This window comes from Colossoma macropomum, unplaced genomic scaffold (assembly GCF_904425465.1).
Source record: "Colossoma macropomum unplaced genomic scaffold, Colossoma_macropomum, whole genome shotgun sequence".
Taxonomy (NCBI): domain Eukaryota; kingdom Metazoa; phylum Chordata; class Actinopteri; order Characiformes; family Serrasalmidae; genus Colossoma; species Colossoma macropomum.
The window spans coordinates 260,922-283,688 of record NW_023496020.1 but is presented as its reverse complement, the minus strand read 5'-3'; the positions used below and the strand labels follow the sequence as shown (position 1 = coordinate 283,688).

Here is a 22,767-nt window from a genome sequence, read left to right as displayed (position 1 = left end):
AACCCGACTGTAGCCCTACAAAATTCTGCCTGAACTCAATGGTAGCCCACAAAATTCTGCCTGAACTCAATGGTAGCCCACAAGATTCTGTCTCAACCCAACTGTAGCCCAAAAAATTCTTTCTGCACCCAACTGAAGCTCACAAAAGTCTGTCTAAACCCGACTGGAACCCCACAAAATTCTGTTAAATCTAACTGTAGCCCCACAAAATTTTGTTGAATCTGACGGCAGCCCCACAAAATTCCTTCTGAACCCAATTGTAGACCCACAAAATTCCATCTGAACCCGGCTGTAGCCCCACAAAGTTCTGTCAGAACCCGACTGTAGCCCCACAACATTCTCTCTAAACCGAACTGTAGCTGAAAAATCCTGCCTGAACCCAACTGTAGCCCACAAAATTCTGTCTGAACTGACAGCAGCCCACAAAATTCTGTCTGAACTGACGGCAGCCCACAAAATTCTGTCTGAACTGACTGTTGCCCACAAAATTCTGTCTGAACTGACTGTTGCCCACAAAATTCTGTCTGAACTGACTGTAGCCCACAAAATTCTGTCTGAACTGACTGTAGCCCACAAAATTCTATCTGAACCCGACTGTAGCCCCGCAAATTCTGTCTGAATCTGACTGTAGCCCCACAAAATTCTGTGTAAGCTCGAGTGTAGCCCCGCAAAATTCTGTCTAAACCCGACTGTAGCCCACAAAATTCTGTTTGAACTTGACAGTAGGTGACAAAATTCTGTCTGAACTCGACGGTAGCCAACAAAATTCTTTCTGAACCCAACTGTATCCCACAAAATTCTGTCTGAACTCGATGGTAGCCAACAAAATTCTGTCTGAACCCGACTGTAGCCCTCAATATTCTGTCTGAACCCAACAGTAGCCCACAAAATACCTTCTTAACCCTACTCTAGCCCCACAGAATTCTGTCTAAACCGACTGTAGCCCCCAAAATTCTGTCTGAGCTGACTGTAGCCCAGAAAATTCTGTCTCAACTGACTGTAGCCAACAAAATTCTGTTTGAACCGACTGTAGCCCCATAAATTTCGGTCTAAACCCAACTGTAGCCCCACAAAATTCTGTTTGAACCCGACTGTAGTCCACAAAATTCTATCTGAATCCGACTGTAGCCCCCAAAATTTTGTCTGAATCTGACTGTACCCCCAAAATTCTGTCTGAACCCGACTGTAACAAAATTCGACTTCGTAAAGTATTGACATGTATTCAGAATCATCCTCTTGTGAGTTTTAGTTCAGTTTAGTTTTAGTTCAGTAGTGTTCAAATTGTTGTTTTGATGATCTTAATTCTGACGTTTGAAACTAAAACTAAAGTACAGGAAGCTTCAGAGCAGGCAGGACTGAATCAAGCCTGCTCAGTCTGTGTGTGTGTGTGTGTGTGTGTGTGTGTGTGTGTGTGTGTGTGTGTGTAATGAAGGTGTGGATCGGCTTTATCTGGGATTGGGACGTAATCAGGATCAGGACAAAAATACCTGAAGGAAATGGAGGAGGAGGACACATCTACTGCAGTGAGGTTACCTGCTGTAATAGAGTTATTACTGCTGCTCACATATAGTGTTTCACATCGTATTAGTTCTATTAAATTGTATTTTTTCAAGACTATTACTGTTATCAATGCTGTTTCATTTTTTCTATTAGGTCCTGCATTTGATTAGTGTTTAGATGTTTGCTGGGTGATCTGTGCATTACAGCATTTATCACAGTTTGGTGTTGTGCAGTTTAGGACGCACTGCTGTACAGTTTGTGTGGATTCAACACTGCTTTGTTAAGTCTGTCAGTTTATTACACAATATTAATTTACAGTATATTATAGCTGTATATAACAGTGTTACAGCGCAGAGATTCAGATAAGTACAGTTTTATTTCAGTCAGTCTGTTTATTTGTGTTGTTTTATTATGTGTGTTTGCTGTTCATTTAGCCAACATCTCTCACAAAGTCTTTCTTTTGGTGCTTTAGATTGTTTAACAGCTCACATGACCTACTGCCCTCTTTAACACACACACACACACACACACTTCTCTGTAAATCAGCTTACGATCTAGTTCGTACAATGTTGTAAGAGTGAATTGACAAATGAATATTTGAAATTGCTAGTTATATATTAGAAACACCCACCTTGTGCTTCCACTAACTGGCCACTTTATTATAAACAACCACCTTGTGCTTCCACTCACTGGCCATTTTATTAGAAACAACCACCTTGTGCTTCCACTCGTTGACCACTTTATTAGAAACACCCACCTTGTGCTTCCACTAACTGGCCACTTTATGGGAATTACTGACCCTGTGCTTTCGCTTAATGGCCACTTTATTAGAAATACCCACCCTGTGCTTCCACTAACTGACCACTTTATCAGAAACACCCACCCTGTGCTTCCACTAACTGGACACTTTACTAGAAACACCCACCTTGTGCTTCCACTAACTGGCCACTTTATGGGAATTACTGACCCTGTGCTTTCGCTTAATGGCCACTTTATTAGAAATACCCACCCTGTGCTTCCACTAACTGACCACTTTATTAGAAACACGCACCCTGTGCTTCCACTAACTGGACACTTTACTAGAAACACCCACCTTGTGTGGGTGTTCAGTTACAAACTGCAGTCTGTCTGTTGCTGTACAGTTTATCAGCTCTACTACATTAATCACTGGTCAGTTTCTGACCGCAGGGCTGCTGTTGTGAACACTGTAATTAGTGAACGGTGGTGAAATTAGAAAATGTGTGATGCTGAATCCTACAGAATCATAACTGAACTGAACTGGAGTTCAAACACTGCGTTTTCTACAGCTTGGGGAGAGAGCAGTCGTAGTCTAAGCACTGTTAGCCTGTGGCGTCACCTTATCGCCTTGGTGACGAGGCTGCTCTGCTGGCTGTCTCCACATTAGAGATGAGTGACGGCTGTGATAATGAGAAACGTAAAGCAGATTAAAGGCTGTGTGTGTCTGTTTGAGGACTGTAAGTGTTTATTACTGTAAACATCTTAAATAGTAGGTAATACTGTTTAATGATGTAATAAATGGTGTAAGAGTGCCTGCCATATAACATAACTATTTCCTCATCTGAATGGAAACTCTGTAGTTGAAAGTCTAGATTAACACAACATAATAGTTTGATTGGGTTCGAACATACTAATAAAGCAGTAGCATTGAAGTCAGTCACATAACAATTAAACAGTTAAACATTTCACGAGAAAACCATAACCAGAAAACAAACTTCTCTCACCACTGCCCACTAAAGACATCATTAACGAACATCAAATAAACATCTCCCCACGCCGCCCTCTAAAGGCATCATTAACGAACATCAAATAAACAAACGTCGCTCGCCGCTACCCTCTAAAGGTGTCATTAACAAACATCGAATAAACAAACGCCACTCACTGCCGCCCTCTAAAGGCGTCATTAACAAACATTGAATAAACAAACGTCGCTCGCCGCCCTCTAAAGGTGTCATTAACAAACATCGAATAAACAAACGCCGCTCGCTGCCGCCCTCTAAAGGTGTCATTAACAAACATCGAATAAACAAACGCCGCTCGCTGCCGCCCTCTAAAGGCGTCATTAACAAACATTGAAGAAACAAACGTCGCTCGCCGCCCTCTAAAGGCATCATTAACAAACATTGAATAAACAAACGCCGCTCGCCGCCCCATCATTAACAAACATCGAATAAACAAACGTCACTCACCGCCGCCCTCTAAAGGCATCATTAAGGAACATCGAATAAACAAACGTCACTCGCCGCTGCCCTCTAAAGGCATCATTAACGAACATCGAATAAACAAACATCACTCGCCGCTGCCCTCTAAAGCTGTCATTAACAAACATCGAATAAACAAACGTTGCTCGCCGCCACCCTCTAAAGGCGTCATTAACAAACATTGAATAAACAAACGCCACTCGCCGCCCCGTCATTAACAAACATCAAATAAACAAACGTCGCTCATTGCCACCCTCTAAAGGCGCAATTAACAAACGTCAAATGAACAAACGTTGCTCACCACTGCCCTCTAAAGGTGTCACTAACAAAGGTCAACGGAATACACGTCGCTCACCACCGCCCTCTAAAGGTGTCACTAACAAAGGTCAAATAAACAAATGCTGCTCGCCGCCCCCATCATTAACAAACATCGAATAAACAAACGTCGCTCATTGCCACCCTCTAAAGGCGCAATTAATAAACGTCAAATGAACAAACATCACTCACCACCGCCCTCTAAAGGTGTCACTAACAAACGTTAAATAAACAAACGTCGCTCACTGCCACCCTCTAAAGGCATCATTGCACCTTTTTGTTGTTTAGCGAAATCCATGATGTTTCAGTAAATGTACTGACTGCTTTCTCCGTTTCTGAAAAAATGCACCCAGTTCATGTTGTGTTACACCGTAAAGATCTGATTGTGAAAGCTGACAACTGTGGAAATAATTGTGATGAGCTGAAATGGTGATCAGGTGATTATGTAATAACAGTGACTCGGCTGGACAGTAATATGTTTTGCAAACTGCTGAGCTGCTGAGTTGTGCTGAGAGTTGGTTTCACTGGGTGCGAGACAGAGAGACAGAGACAGAGAGAGAGAGAACGTGTGTGTGTGTGTGTGTGTGTGTGTGTGTGTGTGTGTGGTGGTCCCAGCAGTGCTGCTGTTAGGAAGCTGTTTACCCTCTATATCTGTCTCCACTGACGTCTGCTCTCTCAACAATGTCATCCAATTTCCTGTTTTTCACTTCAGTGGAAAGCCACCGCTGTAGCGTATACCACCATACACTCTGTGTGTCTGTGTGTGTGTGTGTGTGTGTGTGTGTGTGTGTGTGTGTGTGAGAGAGAGTGTGTGAGAGAGTGTGAGGGATGTATAGGAGCGGATGCAGTAGAAAGACAGGATGCAGAGTGTAAGGGTGTAGAGCAGTGCAGCCGCTCACTTCAGTGTCTGATTCTGAATCTGATTCTGATTTTGAGGCTGATTCTTAATTTTATTCAGTCTGATTTTGATTCTGATACAAATTCTAATTCTATTCTGACCCCAATTCTGAGTCTGATTCTGAGTTTGAGTCTGACTGATGAATCAATTTGATTATGATTCTTTTGAAAATGATTAATGGAATTTCACTATGATTCCATTCAAATACATACATCTTTTACAATTATTCTACATTTATGTAAAAAAATAAATCCCAATAAACGCCTCCAGTTTATTGCCCTTCCCTCCCTCCCTCTCTTATTCACTTGGCTGAGGCGTGTGTGTGAAATTTGCTTCTTTGCCTCTTTAGCTTTAGCACTGGCGCTATGAGGTGTTTAGTTTGAGTGTGTTCTCTTTTAAGGAGAAAGGCAGAATGTACACGAGTCTGAGGACCTAGTTTGAGGCGCAAGTCTAAGAAGCGAGTCTGAGGAGCGAGTTTTTAGGAGTGAGTTTGAGGAGCGAGTCTGAGGAGCAAGTTTTTAGGAGCGAGTCTGAAGACCAAGTCTGAAGCATGAGTCTGAGGAGCTAGTTTCAGGAGCAGTTCTGCGGAGCTAGTTTGAGGAGTGAGTTTGAGGAGCGAGTCTGAGGAATGATGTTGAAGAGTGAGTCTGAGGAGTGAGTCTGAGGAGCAAGTCTGAGGAATAATGTTGAGTGAATCGGAGGAGCGAATTTGAGGAGCGAGTCTGAGGGTCTAATTTTAGGAGCGAGTCTGAGGAGCGAGTTTTTAGAAGTGAGTTTGTGGAGCGAGTCTGAGGAGCATGTTTTTAGGACCGAGTCTGAAGACCGAGTCTGAGGAGTGAGTATGAGGAATGATGTTGAGGAGTGAGTCTGAGGAACAAGCCTGAGGAATGATGTTGAGAAGCTAGTTTGAGGAACGATGTTCAGGAGTGAGTTTGAGGAGTGAGTCTGAGGGGCTAATTTTAGAAGCGTGTCTGAGGAGCAATGTTCATGAGCACGTCTGAGGAGCGATGTTCAGGAGTGAGTTTGAGGAGTGAGTCTGAGGGGCTAATTTGAGGAGCAAGTCTGAGGAGCAAGTTTTTAGGAGCGAGTCTGAGGACCAAGTCTGAAGCATGAGTCTAAGGAGCTAGTTTGAGGAGCATGTCTGCGGAGCGAGTTTGAGGAGTGAGTTTGTGGAGCGAGTCTGAGGAGCATGTTTTTAGGACCGAGTCTGAAGACCAAGTCTGAGGAGCATGTTTTTAGGACCGAGTCTGAAGACCGAGTCTGAGGAGCATGTTTTTAGGAGCGAGTCTGAGGAGCGAGTCTTAGGAATGATGCTGAGGAGCGAGCCTGAGAAGTGATGTTGAGGAGTCTGAGGAATGATGTTGAGGAGCGAGTCTGAGGAGTGAGCCTGAGAAATGATGTTGAGGGGAGAGTTTGAGGAGCGAGTCTGCGAAGCTAGTTTGAGGAACGATGTTCAGGAGTGAGTTTGAGGAGTGAGTCTGAGGGGCTAATTTTAGAAGCAAGTCTGAGGAGCGAGTTTTTAGAAGTGAGTTTGTGGAGCTAGTCTGAGGAGCATGTTTTTAGAAGTGAGTTTGAGGAGCAAGTCTGAGGAGCATGTTTTTAGGACTGAGTCTGAAGACCGAGTCTGAGGAATGATGTTAAGGAGCGAGTCTGAGGAGCAAGCCTGAGAAATGATGTTAAGGAGTGAGTTTGAGGAGCGAGTCTGAGAAGCTAGTTTGAGGAACGATGTTCAGGAGTGAGTTTGAGGAGTGAGTCTGAGGGGCTAATTTTAGAAGCATGTCTGAGGAGCGATGTTCAGGAGCAAGTCTGAGGAGTGAGTTTGAGGAGTGAGTCTCAGGGGCTAATTGGAGGAGCCAGTCTGAGGAGCGATGTTCAGGAGCAAGTCTGAGGGACTAATTTGAGGAGCGAGTCTGAGGAGCAAGTTTTTAGGAGCGAGGCTGAAGACCAAGTCTGAAGTATGAGTCTGAGGAGCAAGTCTGCGGAGCTAGTTTGAGGAGTGAGTTTGAGGAATGATGTAGAGGAGCGAGTCTGAGGAGTGAGTCTGAGGAATATTGTTGAGGAGTGAATCGGAGGAGCGAGTTTGAGGAGCGAGTCTGCGAAGCTAGTTTGAGGAACGATGTTCAGAAGTGAGTTTGAGGACTGAGTCTGAGGGGCTAATTTTAGGAGCGAGTCTGAGGAGCAAGTTTTTAGAAGTGAGTTTGAGGAGCGATGTTCAGGAGCAAGTCTGAGGAGTGAGTTTGAGGAGTGAGTTTTAGGGGCTAATTGGAGGAGCCAGTCTGAGGAGCAATGTTCAGGAGTGAGTTTGAGGAGTGAGTCTGAGGGGCTAATTTGAGGAGCGAGTCTGAGGAGCAAGTTTTCAGAAATGAGGTTGAGGAGCGAGTCTGAGGAGCTAGTTTGAAGAGCCATGTTGAGGAGATAGTTTGAGGGGCTAGTCTGGGGAGCGAGTCTGAAAAGCTGGTCTGAGGAGCGAGTCTGAGGAGCAAGTCTGAGAAGCTGATGGAAGGTGCAGGTGGTTTGTGTCAGTAATGCTCTGTCTGGCTGCTCTCTCTCCTCAGCAGCTTCTCTTCTTCCTGGAATGCAGTTATTCGTGTTTGTGTGATTTCTGACGTGTCCATTATTCATGAAATACAGAGCCACTATCATGCTGAGTTTTTGGATCTGTTCGCTGTGAGTTCAGTGATGATGTCCATGATTTTTTTCTTCCTTTTTTCAAAATAAAAGTCCCAGTATGTCAGTGTGGGTGTCACTGTTTTAGGAAGATTTTTATATATTTATATATACTGTACATCTATCATCATTTCACAGATTACACCAGTATAAACAGTATAAAAATGAGTAAACTTCTTAAAGTTCACAATTTAGTAGTTAAACAGAGTTGTTCAGAGTTGTGTTTGTGAAATGCTCTGTTCTAGAGAAACTTACCGAGTCAGAATTGTTCACAGTGGTGGTGATAGAAACCAGATGTCTATCTCTAAAAGCTCCCTCACAGAAAGTTATTACATGAAATGGTTATGAATGCACTGCCTGTTGACTGATACATTGTTTTATGATAGTTTGAGAACTTAAACTCCATTCATGGTGGAGGGATACATGCAGGGCGCTGTGAGGCAAAATAGTCCCCAAAGAAAACGAATTAAAAATTATTTCAGATTTTGCACTTTTTTCCATCGTCAACATTCCATATAAAACTCAGAAGACATGTGTAGGTTAATTGGTGGTTTTGGATAGTAAATAAAATGTCTTTATTTGTGTTGTAGTCATGGTGACCCCTGGTTCCTATCACCACCACTGTAAAGAAATCTGAGCCATTTTACACCAAACCGCTCTGAATCTCTCTGTTTACTTCTCACATACTCAATTATGTGGGAATTTTTGGTGGAATTGCCCCCTAAATTGAGTATTTAAATACTAAAGTGTGATTCCTGAAGCTCTATATAACAGTCTATAAGTAATATAAGTATATAAGTAATGTATTAATTCTGCAAGTCACCATAAGTAGGTAATATATAAACAGAGATGAGGCTGCTGAGGGTTGTTCAGATGTCCAGCAGCCTGATGGTCTGAGGAAGAGAGCAAATATTTGGAACCTCTGGCTGATTGAGCTCTAAATATAGACATGAGGTCAATCACATAATCAATCACAGTTTGACTTTTAATCTCCTTTCTGTGTGATCAGCTCGAGCTACACTTACTTCTGTTTGCTGTTCTGTCAAAAAATGACAAAAACAGCAAAAATGTAAAGGGTAATTTCTGTAAACACAATCTAAATTTATTGACACTGATGTGGTAAAGATTTAAAGTTATGCACTTTTCACAGTTCCTCAACTCGTCTCAATAAAACTACATCGTGATGTTGTTGTAATTGGTGATAACTGTGCCCATGTAAAGCTTAAAGGTCAGTTGAGTTTTTCTGCTGTAGTTATAGTTGCGGCGTGTCTGACTGCATCCATAGAGATCTGAATCTGATCTGAACGGTGTTCTGTGTGTAGTTTGGGTGTGCTGAGTGTATTTCAGGTGTTCTGTGTGTAGTTTGGGTGTGCTGAGTGTATTTCAGTTGTTCTGTGTGTAATTTGGGTGTACTCTGTGTATTTTAGGTGTTCTGTGTGTAGTTTGAGTGTACTCTGTGTATTTCAGGTGTTCTGTGTGTAGTTTGAGTGTGCTCTGTGTATTTCAGGTGTTCTGTGTGTAGTTTGAGTGTACTCTGTATTTCAGGTGTTCTGTGTGTAGTTTGAGTGTACTTTGTGTATTTCAGGTGTTCTGTGTGTATTTCAGGTGTTCTGTGTGTAGTTGGGGGATTCTGATGTGTTTATAAGTGCTGCACTGCTGCAGATCTGACAGCTTGTAAATATCCAATTTCAAAACCATCCACTTCAGTTCTGATTCTTTAGGAAACTGTTCAGTGCAGCATAGTTTCAGCAAGTTTGGTTAAATTTAAATCCATTTTAAAAATACACTAAATACACTGTATAAGTGATTGACACAGTGATGGAAAACAGAAAACAGCAACATAGTTGATTTATATTTGCCTGTTTGTTTGTTTATTTATTTAGTTTTGTGTTTTTATTTGAAATAATTCAGAGAGTTTTATTTTGGCCAAAAATAGTGCATACTTTTATTGAATTGTTCAGTATTTACTATGAATTATTCAGTATCCACTATGAATTATTCAGTATCCACTATGAATTATTCAGTATCCAGTTTGGATTATTCAGTATCCAGTTTGGATTATTCAGTATCCAGTTTGAATTATTCAGTATCCAGTTTGAATTATTCAGTATCTACTATAAATTACTCAGTATCCACTATGAATTATTCTATATGTACTATGAATTATTTAGTATCTACTAGAAATTATTCAGCATCTACTTTGAATTATTCAGTATCCACTATGAATTATTCAGCATCTACTATGAATTTTTCAGCATCTACTATGAATTATTCAGTATCTACTATGAAATATTCATTGCCCACTATGAATTATTCAGCATCTACTATAAATTATTCAGTATCCACTATGAATTATTCAATATCTACAATGAATTATTCAGTATCTATTATGAATTATTCAGTATGTAATATGTACTGTAAGTACTGTATTAGTTCTGTAGTTATGAGAGTGTGGTGTGTTTAGGCTTTATTGCCATCACGACCTGAGTGTGTGTATGTGTGTGTGTGTGTGTTTCTCGTGTGAGTACTGTTTACTGTGGAGGTCCTGTTGGGATGCTGCCCCGCTGGGGGGCCGTTTCCATGGTAACAGACCCCTGTGCGGAAGGCTGGATGAACCTGAGCGTCACAGTGTTTCATAACTTTTTCTCACACTTTTCCGCTGGTCTTTTGGGGAAACTGCTGTCAGTGGTCAAAACCAGGCATCTGGTTCAGCCTTTAGAGTAACGAGGCACGGAGGGGGTGAGGGTAGGGGGAGGTTGGGCGCTGTAGGAGCTGGAACAGTGAAGAAACCAAATTAAATCATTATCTGAAACAAAGCAACCTGTTAGAACTCTGTAGAACCACAGCCATCTTTAACTCACGCTGGACCATGTGGGGAAAATATGTGATTGGGATTTTTCTGATCAATGTTGTAGCTGTGATTTCAAATGTGATTTAGTTTCTATAAATTAAAGCCCAGGTCCATAATTTTGGCCAACTTTCTGGTTTGAGGCCTGAACTCTAAACACAGTGAACCAGACAGCCAGTCAGTGGTCGTGATGTCACAGCATATGGCTGTTTGTTTGCTTCTGATTGGTCTAATTAATCTAAAGCTGGTTCACAAGCTCTGTGTTATCAGGTGAAATTTCCTCATGTAACACTAAAATCATTACAGATCATGTAGGATGTAGTAGAAATTTCAGCTCTTGTGATTTGAAAGTTTGCAGTTTTGATATAAAAAATTAAATAAGCCTGAAATTTAAAAAATCATATTGAAACTTAAACTTGCCAGTGTGCATGCGTATGTGCTGTTTGCATGGTGCAAACAAAAACATGTTAATATTAACAGTTTAACACAAGCAACATATTCAGGCACTGTTCATTTGTTGCCGTATTGATAATTATACTGTGTTGAGTTTTGATTTTTGTGTAGTTGCTGTTCCTTTCCTGCCTGTGTGAATTTGAATGCTTTGATTAGTCTGCTCTTGTTCCTCAGAGCTCTCTGACCGAGGTGCAGTTTGGACCAATGAAGTTATGTGAAGATCAGCTTCAGGTAACTCACCTGCCTCCACACTCATTTACACTCACACTCAGAGAGAGTATTTACTGTTATCTGAAGCAAAAATGCGTCTAAACTATCAAGCATTGCTGAGCTGAAATCATTTATACATGCTTGTGTTTGATGATATGGGCTCTAATGATGAAGATCAGAGCTACATTTATTGTTTTCAACATTGTGGATGTGTCCTGTTGCAAATGAGACATTATTTTCTCTGCTGGTGTTTGTGTAGGCAGTGTGTAGCGGTGTGATGGTAATGCTGGTGTTTGAGTAGGCCGTGTGCAGCAGTGTGATGGTAATGCTGGTGTTTGTGTAGACCGTGTGTAGCGGTGTGATGGTAATGCTGGTGTTTGTGTAGACCGTGTGTAGCGGTGTGATGTTAATGCTGGTGTTTGTGTAGACCGTGTGTAGCGGTGTGATGTTAATGCTGGTGTTTGTGTAGGCCGTGTGCAGCGGTGTGATGGTAATGCTGTGTAGGCCGTGTGTAGCGGTGTGATGCTAATGCTGGTGTTTGTGTAGGTTGTGTGTAGCAGTGTAATGGTAATGCTGGTGTTTGTGTAGGCCGTGTGGAGTGGTGTAATGGTTATTCTGGTGTTAGTGTAGGCCATGTGTAGCAGTGTAATGGTTATTCTGGTGTTTGTGTAGGCCGTGTGTAGTGGTGTAATGGTTATTCTGGTGTTTGTGTAGGCCGTGTGTAGCAGTGTGATGGTAATGCTGGTGTTTGTGTAGATTGTGTGTTGCGGTGTGATGTTAATGCTGGTGTTTGTGTAGGCCGTGTGCAGCGGTGTGATGGTAATGCTGGTGTTTGAGTAGATCGTGTGCAGCGGTGTGATGGTAATGCTGTGTAGGCCGTGTGTAGCGGTGTGATGGTAATGCTGGTGTTTGTGTAGGTTGTGTGTAGCGGTGTGATGGTAATGCTGGTGTTTGTGTAGATTGTGTGTTGCGGTGTGATGGTAATGCTGGTGTTTGTGTAGATTGTGTGTAGCGGTGTGATGGTAATGCTGGTGTTTGTGTAGATTGTGTGTAGCAGTGTGATGGTAATGCTGGTGTTTGTTGTAGGCCGTATGTAGCTGTGTGAAGGTAATGCTGGTGTTTGTGTAGGCTGTGTGTAGCAGTGTGATGGTACAGCTCTGCTGTGGATTGCTGGTCTGCTGTATTAGTGCTGGGTGGGAAAGCTTGGCTTGTGTGTGTGTTTGTAGTCCCCCAGTCAACTGCAGCAGCTGAATTCCCTGCGGTTGCTATAGCAACCAATCCAAACAGAAACGGGGAACGTGCCTTAATGAACAATACGTCTTACAGCGCAGAGCTTTGGGCTCTGAGTGAGTGTCGTCACGAGCTGTGTGACGTCTGCACTGTACAGCACAGTGAATAACTCTTTGTCACACACACACACACACACACACACATACATACATACATACACACAGAGTATTTATTATATCCTGCTGAAGCTTTATTCTCTGCAGAATGTGCTGAGTGCTGCTGCTACACTAAATATGTGAAACTAAAAAAGTCCAGTACAGTCAGATCTACACTTACCAAGAATGTATTTTGGATTGATATAACCTGCTGATCTCTAGAGTTCAGAACATTCCAGTGTGTGATGAATTTTATAAAAACGAATAAAAGTGGTGACCGAAACTGCCAAAGCTCTTAAATAATAAACTCATACACAGATATAAAACTGAAGTCTTCTTATTCACCAGCTTCTCATTTGAATTTTCTGTTCCACCTTAAATACTGCAGTTACACTGAGGCGCCTTAAATGGAGGACGAATTATGAAAGTTGCAGAATATGAAGCAACATCAGCTCACCTTAATAAATACATTAATTTATCTCAAAAATACCTTCGTTCACCTCAGTAAATGTATTAATTTACCTCAATAAATATATCAATTTACCTCAATAAATGTGTTCATTTACCTCAATAAATAGATTTACCTCAATAAATGCACTAATTTACCTCAATAAATGTATTAATTTACCTCAATAACTGAATTAATTTGCCTCTGTAAAAGCTTCTTAATTTCTTCTTCTTAAGTTCTTAACAAACCCCTCAAACTTTCTCTTGGAGGGTTTAATGAGCAGCTAACGAGCAGCACAACAGAGCAGCTGTTGAACACGTCTCACTGGCTGATCTAACGACACTTCCCAAACCACAGACTTCTGTACTTCACCTACTACACTAATGAGTGCACTTCTATATGGTATATGCACTATTTTTACACACTATTTAGTGAGCTAGTATGTGGTTTGGAATGGGGTGCTAGTAACGCAGTGGGAAATTTGAGCCGTTTACATGTCAGCTTTCATTTGTTATCAGTACAGGAACAAATCACAAAGTCAAGGCAGTAAACTCAATTATATCAGTTACTACACTTTAAACATGATATTTAAAGTGTTTAAAAGTATGTTTTGCTGCCTTTGCTGGATCAGTCATGGCTTTATCTCATTACAAACCGCCATAGTGCTGCTGAGAGAACTTGATGTTGCTACCAAAATGGCAACAGTGCGATTGTGACATCATCAGAGTACTATCAGTTGTTGCACAGTGTCCGTATCAGATTATAGAATTATGTATATACCTGTTATGTGAGGGGGCTGAGTGATTATATCTGTCCTTTCTTATTAATAAACTTTGATTAGTTATCATATATGTGTGTATCAGATGTGTTTATCTTTGTAGCCACTCAGGCTTAATTCTCTTTTTTCGGTCCAGATGTTTCAGTTCTGAATAAACTCCGACCAAACCTTGCCTCTGGGTTTGGACTCGGGACAGTTGGCGAGTGATCCGCTGCTAATGTACTGATTATGATGTGTACGTTTTGTAGAAATGTTGATAATAGAATTAATAATTAATGACTCGTGGGTGTGATTGCATAACACAGCTGCAGTTGTGCTGTTGTGTGTTTGCACTGTTGACTGTGGAGAGTTTACAGCTGCTGAGTAATAAACCGCAGGCTTTGTTGAGCGCTGATTTATTATTGTGGTACCATTAAAAATAAATGTGGTACTAGAGTTACAGTACAAGTGCACAGAAGAACCCAATCAGTTCTTTTTTTTATTTAAGATATTAGGCAGCTTTAATAAAAGACCAGCACAGTTACTACAGAACTGTAATTATTCACTGCACAAAAAAAGAATCCATTGTTTTTGTGATGTCACAAAAAGCAACATGTACCCACCCATTCAGCTCACAGCAGTTTAGAACTGCCCTTTCAGCCTACAGCAGTTTAGCCCCACCCTTTCAGCCTACAGCAATTTAGCCCCAGCCATTCAGCCTACAGCAGTTTAGCCCCACACATTCAGCCTATAGCAGTTTAGCCCCACTCATTGACCCACAGCAGTTTAGCCCCGCCCATTCAGCCTACAGCAGTTTAGCCCCACCCATTAACACTGAAGTTTTAAGTAGTGTTTCAGCCGGATTGCTTTTTGAATGAGACACAATACAGGGCAGCAAATCAGAACAGAGCTTATTTACATATATCGGTCTTAAAGATACAGTAACATAAACAACCTGTTTGATTATAAGCAGTAAAAAGAGGTTAGAAAACTGTCTTGTTTTCATACATAAAGCGTAATAAAGTGTAGAAAATGAAGGATATGGGCCCTTTAAACAAGGAAATACAAAAGAGTTATTACATATTTTGCTGTCTTGGTGTTAAATATTAACCAAAACATTAACATCATTACAATAATGTTATCCAAAATCAGTGACAGTGAACATGATTGCTGTAGTTCGTAGTTCACAGTCTGTTCTACTCAAACTGTGTGAAGCTTTAAATGAGGCAGATCTGTTCAGTAGAGAAACTCTGGATTACTGAATTATTAATAATCAGCTGTGATGTAAGCGCTGGTCTGTAACTGCTCGCTGTGTAAATATGAGCAACCACACATGGACGCTGAGCTCGTTGAGTGTTCAGTAAACATGCAGAAAGTTGGAGCACGTTCAGATGGAAGGAGATGAAAGGTCACTAACCTTCAGAAATCAGGCCACAGCTATAAAAACCCAGAGCTACCTTAAAATACCTGCTGACCCTGACACAGCAGTAAGGAGAGCTTCACTGAACAGACAGAGTCTGAACGTCAGCTCACATCACACTACACACCTGAGCATCACCGCGCTGGCCGAGGAACATCTGTCTGCTTCTTAAAAGAGCTTGACTGATACAGAACCTTTAATGCATTATATTTAAAAGTGATTTTTTTCATTCCCCCATAACTGAGTGTGTGAGATGTAAACAGAGTGATTCAGAGTGGTTTGGTGTGAAATGGTTCAGATTTCTTTACAGTGGTGGTGATAGTAACCAGGGGTCGCCATGACTACATCACAAATATAGACATTTTATTTACTACTCAGAACCTCCACTGAACCTACACATGTCTTCTGAGTTTTATATGGAATGCTAATAGTAGAAAATAATGGAAAATCTGAAATAATAAGGTTTTCTTTGCAGACTGTTTTGCCTCACAGCATCCTGCATGCATCCCTCCACCATGAGTGGAGTTTAAGTTCTCAAAACTATTATAAAACAGTGTCTCAGACATCAGACAGTGTATTAATAACCATTTCATGTAGTAACTTTCTGTGAGGGAGCTTTGAGAGGTGGACGTCTGGTTCCTATCACCACCACTTTGAGCAATTCTGACTCGGTATGTTTCTCTAGAACGGAGCATTTCACACCAAACCACTCTGAATGACTCTGTTTACATCTTAAACACTTTTAAAACAATTTTAATTTTTAAAAACAATTTAAAAAAGTGGTGGAGTTCCCCTTTAAATACATAATGATTTTTTTTTTTTAATTTGTATAGACATAAACCTTTTTCAATTCTTTTATACAAATGCAGCTGAAAGTGATTTACAGAAAATTAGCTTAAAACAACAAATATTTTAAATAAATAAATGAGAAAGAGCAAGAATCTTGTGCCAATATGATCATTCATTATTTTGTTACTGTAGTTTAGTGTTCAGAGCTCAGTTTGATGTAAAGATAAAGAAGCCAAAGGTTAAGCAGAGTTAAAGAGCCCATATCCCAACGTCCTCTTGTATTATTTCCCACTTATAAAGAATAATCCCCTACAGTTAGGCAGGTTGTTTTTGTTACTGTATATGTTAATGAGCTCTGTTCTGATTTGCTGTGCTGTATTGAGCCTCCCTGTAAGCTGAATGGGTAGAGCTAAACTGGTCTAGGCCAAGTGGGTTGAGCCATTCCGACTGCAGAGATATGTAAATATGTTTGTGACATCACAGAGACAGTGATTTCAAAACAGGCTGTTTTTGCAGTTTAGACTGGAACTTTGAAACTTTAGCATTGTTTACCAACTACATCAAAGCATTTCATTACATTTACTTTTTTTAACACATCAAGAAAGGTCCCATTTTCCAGGGTACGGGCTGTTTAAAGCGGTGTGAGGTGGAGCTGAGTGCTGGTTCAGTGTGAGTGGAGGTTATTAGGAGTTATTATAAACTCTACTGAGTGCAGAGATGTTCTTTAATTACTGTAGGAAAATGAAACGGAGTGATTTCCTTTTCCTGTTTTTGTCACCCTCTCTCTCTCTCTCTCTCTCTCACTTACGCGCGCACACACACACATACGGAGTGTTCAGAGTGTGAACTGATCTGGTTTTGAAGCTGAATATGAATCTGAATAATTTCTGCAGAAATTCATTCAAAACTGATGCTGTAAATGAACCTGCACCCTGAAATGACCTGCACGCTCACGTGCTAATCAATAACGGCATGAAAATGATCCGTCTGCACCAGGAACAACAGATGAACAAACATATCAAAAGACTAATCATCACAGTGATCGTTAGCTCTGATCAGCTCTCTGTTGTTTAAGAGAGACAGTGAAGAAGCGCTTTAATGCTTTAAAGGGGAACTCCACCCAAATTCCTGCTTAATTAGACGGTTAAGATGTAAACAGACCTGTTCAGAGTGGTTTGGTGTGAAACGCTCCATTCTAGAGAAACTTACCGAGTCAGAATTGTTCACAGTATTGAACAGCTCTAAAAGCTCCCTCACAGAAAGTTATTACATGAAAAGGTTATGAATACACTGCCTGATGTCTGAGACACTGTTTTATGATAGTTTTGAGAACTAAAAATCCATTCATGGTGGAGGGATACATGCAGGGCGCTGTGAGGCAAAAATAGTCCCCAAAGAAAACTTATTATTTCAGATTTTCCACTGTTGTCCATGATGCGTGTAGGTTCACTGGTGGTTTTGGATAGTATATAAAATATTATATTTGTGTGGTATAGTATTGTATTGTAGATATTACTAAAATGTTACAGAAATGTCACTGAAATATTCAAGAAATATTAGAGATATCACAGAAATATTACAGAAACATCACAGAAGGATCACTGAAATATTAAAGAAATATGACTGAAATATAAAAAAATACTGAAATATCACAGAGACATTACTGAAATACTAAATTAATATTACTGAAACATCAAAGAAATAATATGGCAATATTAAATAAATATAACAAGCATCACAGAAATATTAAAGAAATGTTACAGAAACATCACAGAAATATTAAAGAAATGTTACAGAAACATCACAGAAATAATACAGAAATATTGCTGAAATATTAAAGAGATCTTACAGAGATATTACAGAAATATTACAGAAACATTAGAGATATTGCAGAAATATTAAAGAAATATTACAGCAATGTTACAGAAATGCAGTGCAAATCTCAACATGATTAGATTTGTTTGTGATGTGATTCTTTAGAAAACAGTTCAGTGAATCATGAAATCTTAGATTTCAGCATTCAGTGATTCTTTTGCTGTGATTCACTGCAGAATCACAGACTGAGTTCTGCTCACTCAGAGCATCAGAACATAGAACGTTCTGTCTGTTCTACTGTTCTCTACTTTGTGTGTGTGTGTTTGTGCATGAGCACATGATCAGCTCCGACATGACGCCTGTGTGTGTGTGACTCATAGCTTTGAGCTGTTCCCACTTACACATGAAGAGAGAGAAGTGAAAGAGAGAGATAAAGAGAGATAGAGGGAATAAAAAGAAGGAATGCAGTGAGCGAGAGACAGATAAAGAGAGGTAGGGAGGATAAAGAGAGAGAGTGAGAGAGAGAGAAAATAAATAAAGAGAGAGAGAGAGTTCTTTGGTGAACTTTTGCCTTAAGTGCTGATCAGGTTGGAGTGCGCTACGCTAAACAGTGTAGTGCTCCTACTGAAAGGCCTCCTGTGCCATTTACTGCTAATTGGCTGCAGTCACTGAGCTGTGATTGGCTGCAGTCACTGAGCTGTGATTGGGTGCGGTCGCTGAGCTGTGATTGGCTGCAGTCGCTGAGCTGTGATTGGCTGCGGTTGCTGAGCTGTGATTGGCTCTTCTGTGTGTGGTTTCTTTCAGGTACTGTTAGTGTTTGCCAAAGAGGACAGCCAGAGCAGCGGGTTCTGCTGGGCGTGCGAGCGAGCGAACTTCAGGGTGACCGTGGCTCGCACGCCCGAGTCGGCGCTCCACAGCTTTCTGGAGAAACACCATGACCTCATCATCATCGACCACAGACATTCCAGAAACTTCGACGCAGAAGCACTCTGCCGGTAATGCACGCAAACTCCTGCTTACGTTACACATACACAAACTTCTTTAGTTTATTAAAGCAATAAGCCACTCAAGGCCGTGGGTTACCACAATTTTATCATGGGGAAGAGTGTTTTTTGGCAGTAAAGCTCCCTTCCCTGTGATAAAATCGCAGTAATGCACGGCCTTGAGTGGCTTATTGCTTTAATAAAACAATGGCCAACATAAATATATTAAAATACACAATGTTTTAAATAATTATGAAAGTTATTATTAATAATAATCTATATAAGCAAGTATTCCACCAAGAAATGTAGTTCCTTTAAAGTATGGTATCGTTGCTAAGCAACCATTGACCGCTGAATGAGGAAAAGAATGTTCAGTCGCCAATCACTGTATACTGCAGACATTTTCATGATTTTTTAAAAACTTTTTCGTATAACAGTGAATGTATGTAACATTTTAACAGTTTAACCCTTGTGTGGTGTTGATGTTTTGTTACTCAGTGGTCTGGTGGACCCACTGCATTATTGTTTTTTAAATAATAATCATAACAATTTATGTAAAAATACCAGATGTTTAAAATATCACAGGTGGCTAGCGTAGGGCTCTCCTTTAGCAGCTGTAGCCAGTCAGCAGCCTGTCCATGTTGTCCACCTTCACACACACACCCACACACATACCCACACATACCCACACACACCCACACACACCCCCCCCCACACACACACACACACACACACACATACAGACACAGACAAACTAACAGAAAGCCATGTAGGAGGAGAACAGAGTGAAGAGACACAGCCCCTCCATACTTTTATTCCTGCGGGTTCACCCCAACACCATATGTGTAATATAAATGTGTAGGGGGTGTACAGTGTGAAGTCACTGAAAATGTGTTATTTTATATGTTCTTTATAGAAAATGAGCACAGGCCAAGGAATCTGAGGTTGAAATAATAATAAATCGCTTCATTTTTTATTTTGGTAAACATTGAAAATGGGTTCCACAGACCCGAACACCATAGAAGGGTTAATGCAAAAACTTTTAGTTTGTAAGTACAACACCACTTTTCTCATGTTGGGGCTGAATCTACGTAGGAATTTTAATACTGGATTCTGCAGCCCAACAGAGCATAATATAGCTTAGAAATAGTCATTTGGGCTTCATCCACATTCAAAGTCGACAAGCAGTGCACTATTTGACAGCAGAAGCTAGAATTAAAGAATCTAAACTTAATGTTACACAGCGCACTATTTAGGGAGTACGGAGCCATTTGAGACTCAGCCTGGGTTTGGTGCGACTTCTGGCTGAAACACAGAAATTTGAAGTTTGTAAGCCATTCAGGTGACATTCTTTAGACTTTTATACCGCCGTTTTACAGTTAATCGTATTGTAAGTACTTTAATTCAAGTCTGTGATATTAATGTTGGAGTTGTTTAGCATGTTTGCTATTTTTTAGGCTGTTAGCTAGCTGACCAGCCTAGTTCTAGTAAAGAAAATAAGTTTTCAGCTTCTCAGTTTAAACAAAAACAGGATCTTACTTAATCAGTACACTCGGTGCTCTGTGCAAGCAGCATTAGAGTCAAAGATTATTCCATTAACAGCACAAGGGTTTTTTTTTCGTGGTGCCATTCTGGATTCAGCCATGTGAGCACAATTCATACTGGACATAAAGACCAATATTTGGGTAGAAAACACAAAATTTTATAATTCACATAGTCACTACATAGGGAGCAGTGAGCTGTTTGAGATTCGGCCTTAGGACTATCATTAGTATTTAGTTCATTTGTATTCTCTGACCCTGCCCACACAGAACAGTTTCAGAGTCAGAGAAACTTAGCGAGCTAAAGTTAATCCAGCATAATCAAAAGCTAGCGAGCTAGGCCTCCTGTCTGTAGCTGCCTGTCACCCGTTCACTCGTTAGCCAACATCAACATTGTCCTACCTAAAAGGCAGAGGGTGTTACCCACTGCACTATACCAGCCACATATGAGGGGCAGAGCAGGCTAGGAGTTTTGGACAAAGAACTGTCAATCAAGCTGCTCACTGGCCACGCCCACACAGTTCACAGATCGGTCTAATCAGCGGTTTAATCCGTGTTTTATCAAGTAATTATATCTTAGATTTTTTATATACGCTTTGCTGGATGTTAATTTTACACTCAAGTTTAGTATCACACACATTAATATTTTACTCTGTGTCCCTGAGGCATTAGTAGAATTGTTCTTCTGTATACATCACTGACCGTACATACGGGCCGTAGTCTAAGCAGTGTTCTTGTTAGTTGTTAGGAATGTAAAACAGTGGTGGCAGCTCTATGCAGGACTCTTTTCTGAAAGAGTCACTGTAACACTCATACATACAAGCTCAGATATACATATGATAATAAAACATATGCAATGACTTTGCAAGCTCAGCTAGTTAGCAGCGCTAAAACGTACGCAAAATAAGAAGTCTCTGAAATCATTCACAAGATTAGAGAGAGAGAGAGAGATGGACACAGAGAGAAAGAAAGATAGATACAGAGAGAGAGATCAGGGAGGATGAATACAAGGAGAGAGAGAGAGAGGTATGTAGTTTGGTCATGTGTTAGTGAGTAGCTGCACTGTGTCTGCTGTTCTATCTTTAGATTTAGACTCAACCAAATCTCTCTCTCTCTCTCTCTCTCTCTCTCTCTCTCTCTCCACTTTGGAATAACAGTAGAAGCCTTCTACAAATACTTTTATGTGTTGGAATAACAGTGGTTCATGTTTACAAGCGGTCCGATTTGTAGGAATAACAGTAGTTCCCATTTACATACGCTCTTAATTGTTGGAATAACAGTAGATCCTGTTTTCAGGTGCTCCAATTTGTAGGAATAATAGCAGATCCCATTTACAGACGCTCTGATTTTTTGGGTATAACAGTATATTCCCTTTACAGACACTCTGATTTGTTGGAATAACAGTAGATCCCATTTACAGATGCTCTAGTTTGTTGGAATGACAGTATATCCCGTTTACAGACGCTCTGATTTGTTGGAATAACAGTAGATCCTGTTTACAGACACTAGGGGTGCGGGAAAAAATCGATTCTTAGATGCATCGCGATGCAGACGTGAACGATTCTGAATCGATTCACAAAGGTCAAAAATCGATTTTCTAAATATTGAATTTATAACGTGATGTTGACGGAACGCAAAAGACGGAACTTGGAAGTGTGGAAGTGCAGAAGTGCAGCGCCCGGACAGTCTGTGGCGGCACATAACAAAAACGCAACTGGATGAGCGAGAAATCCGACCGGCTCCCTCTGCATTAAAAGCCAGGTTAGGTCAGCAGTCACAACCCAAATGTTAACATTTTGTCCTTTCAACAAAAATCAAACCACCGAGCCGCAACATTTAATGTCCAGTATGTCTCAGTATGTGCTGATGTCCTAGTATAGGCTAAACAATATAAACGAAAACGCAGATTTTCTTTGCTGTGCTTTAAACTTTAGCTTTAGCTGCTTTCCTCCCATCTCCGCCAGAAAACTTTTCCTCAGAAGTAGATCAGTTAAATGTCTCTCAACGTTCGACTGTTTTACGAGGCTGAAGTCGCTTCTTATTCCCCAGCTTCTTGTTCGAATTTACCTGTTCCACCTTAAATTCTGACTGAGTTATAAAATCACTGAAGAAAACGGGATAGCGTTACAGAATAGCTGTAATGTGATTTGTGGACATCCACTGTCACTGGATCTTATTTCACCGTAACTGCGCATTTTATCGCAGATGAGTAGCAGCAGCTTCTCGTGCTCCAAACAAGAGCACTGAATGAGAGCCTTCTAGTTCACTTGCCACATCACTCCCATTTGATTTATTAAAAAAGATATTGGAAGTAAATTCATTATGGATCATTACAAATACTTTGCTTTAAAAGTACCAAGTGACTTTAAATAACAATAACACCAAGTTACTTAGTCACTTTAAAATGTATATTGTCTCTACATTCTGTATACATTATTTCAGTTGGTTTTTCTTGTATTTTTATTTTTACTTATTTACTTTCTGTAGAGTGATTAGCTGAGCCTCACCACAAGCATTTC

The 22,767-nt window shown here is 40.6% G+C and overlaps 1 protein-coding gene across 4 annotated transcripts in view; it reads left to right on the top strand.

Moving 5' to 3' along the window:
• Positions 1-22,767, top strand: part of pde8a (phosphodiesterase 8A) — a 68,948-nt gene that overhangs the window by 26,374 nt on the left and 19,807 nt on the right. The window contains exons 2-4 of one of the 4 annotated variants that reach the window (XM_036564605.1): positions 1,433-1,528; positions 11,075-11,131; positions 18,529-18,719. In XM_036564605.1, coding sequence (XP_036420498.1) covers positions 1,433-1,528; positions 11,075-11,131; positions 18,529-18,719 — 344 coding nt within the window. Of the gene's footprint in view, positions 1-1,432; positions 1,529-11,056; positions 11,132-18,528; positions 18,720-22,767 lie in introns of all 4 variants that reach the window. The other 3 variants (XM_036564606.1, XM_036564607.1, XM_036564609.1) reach the window with 3 other exon arrangements.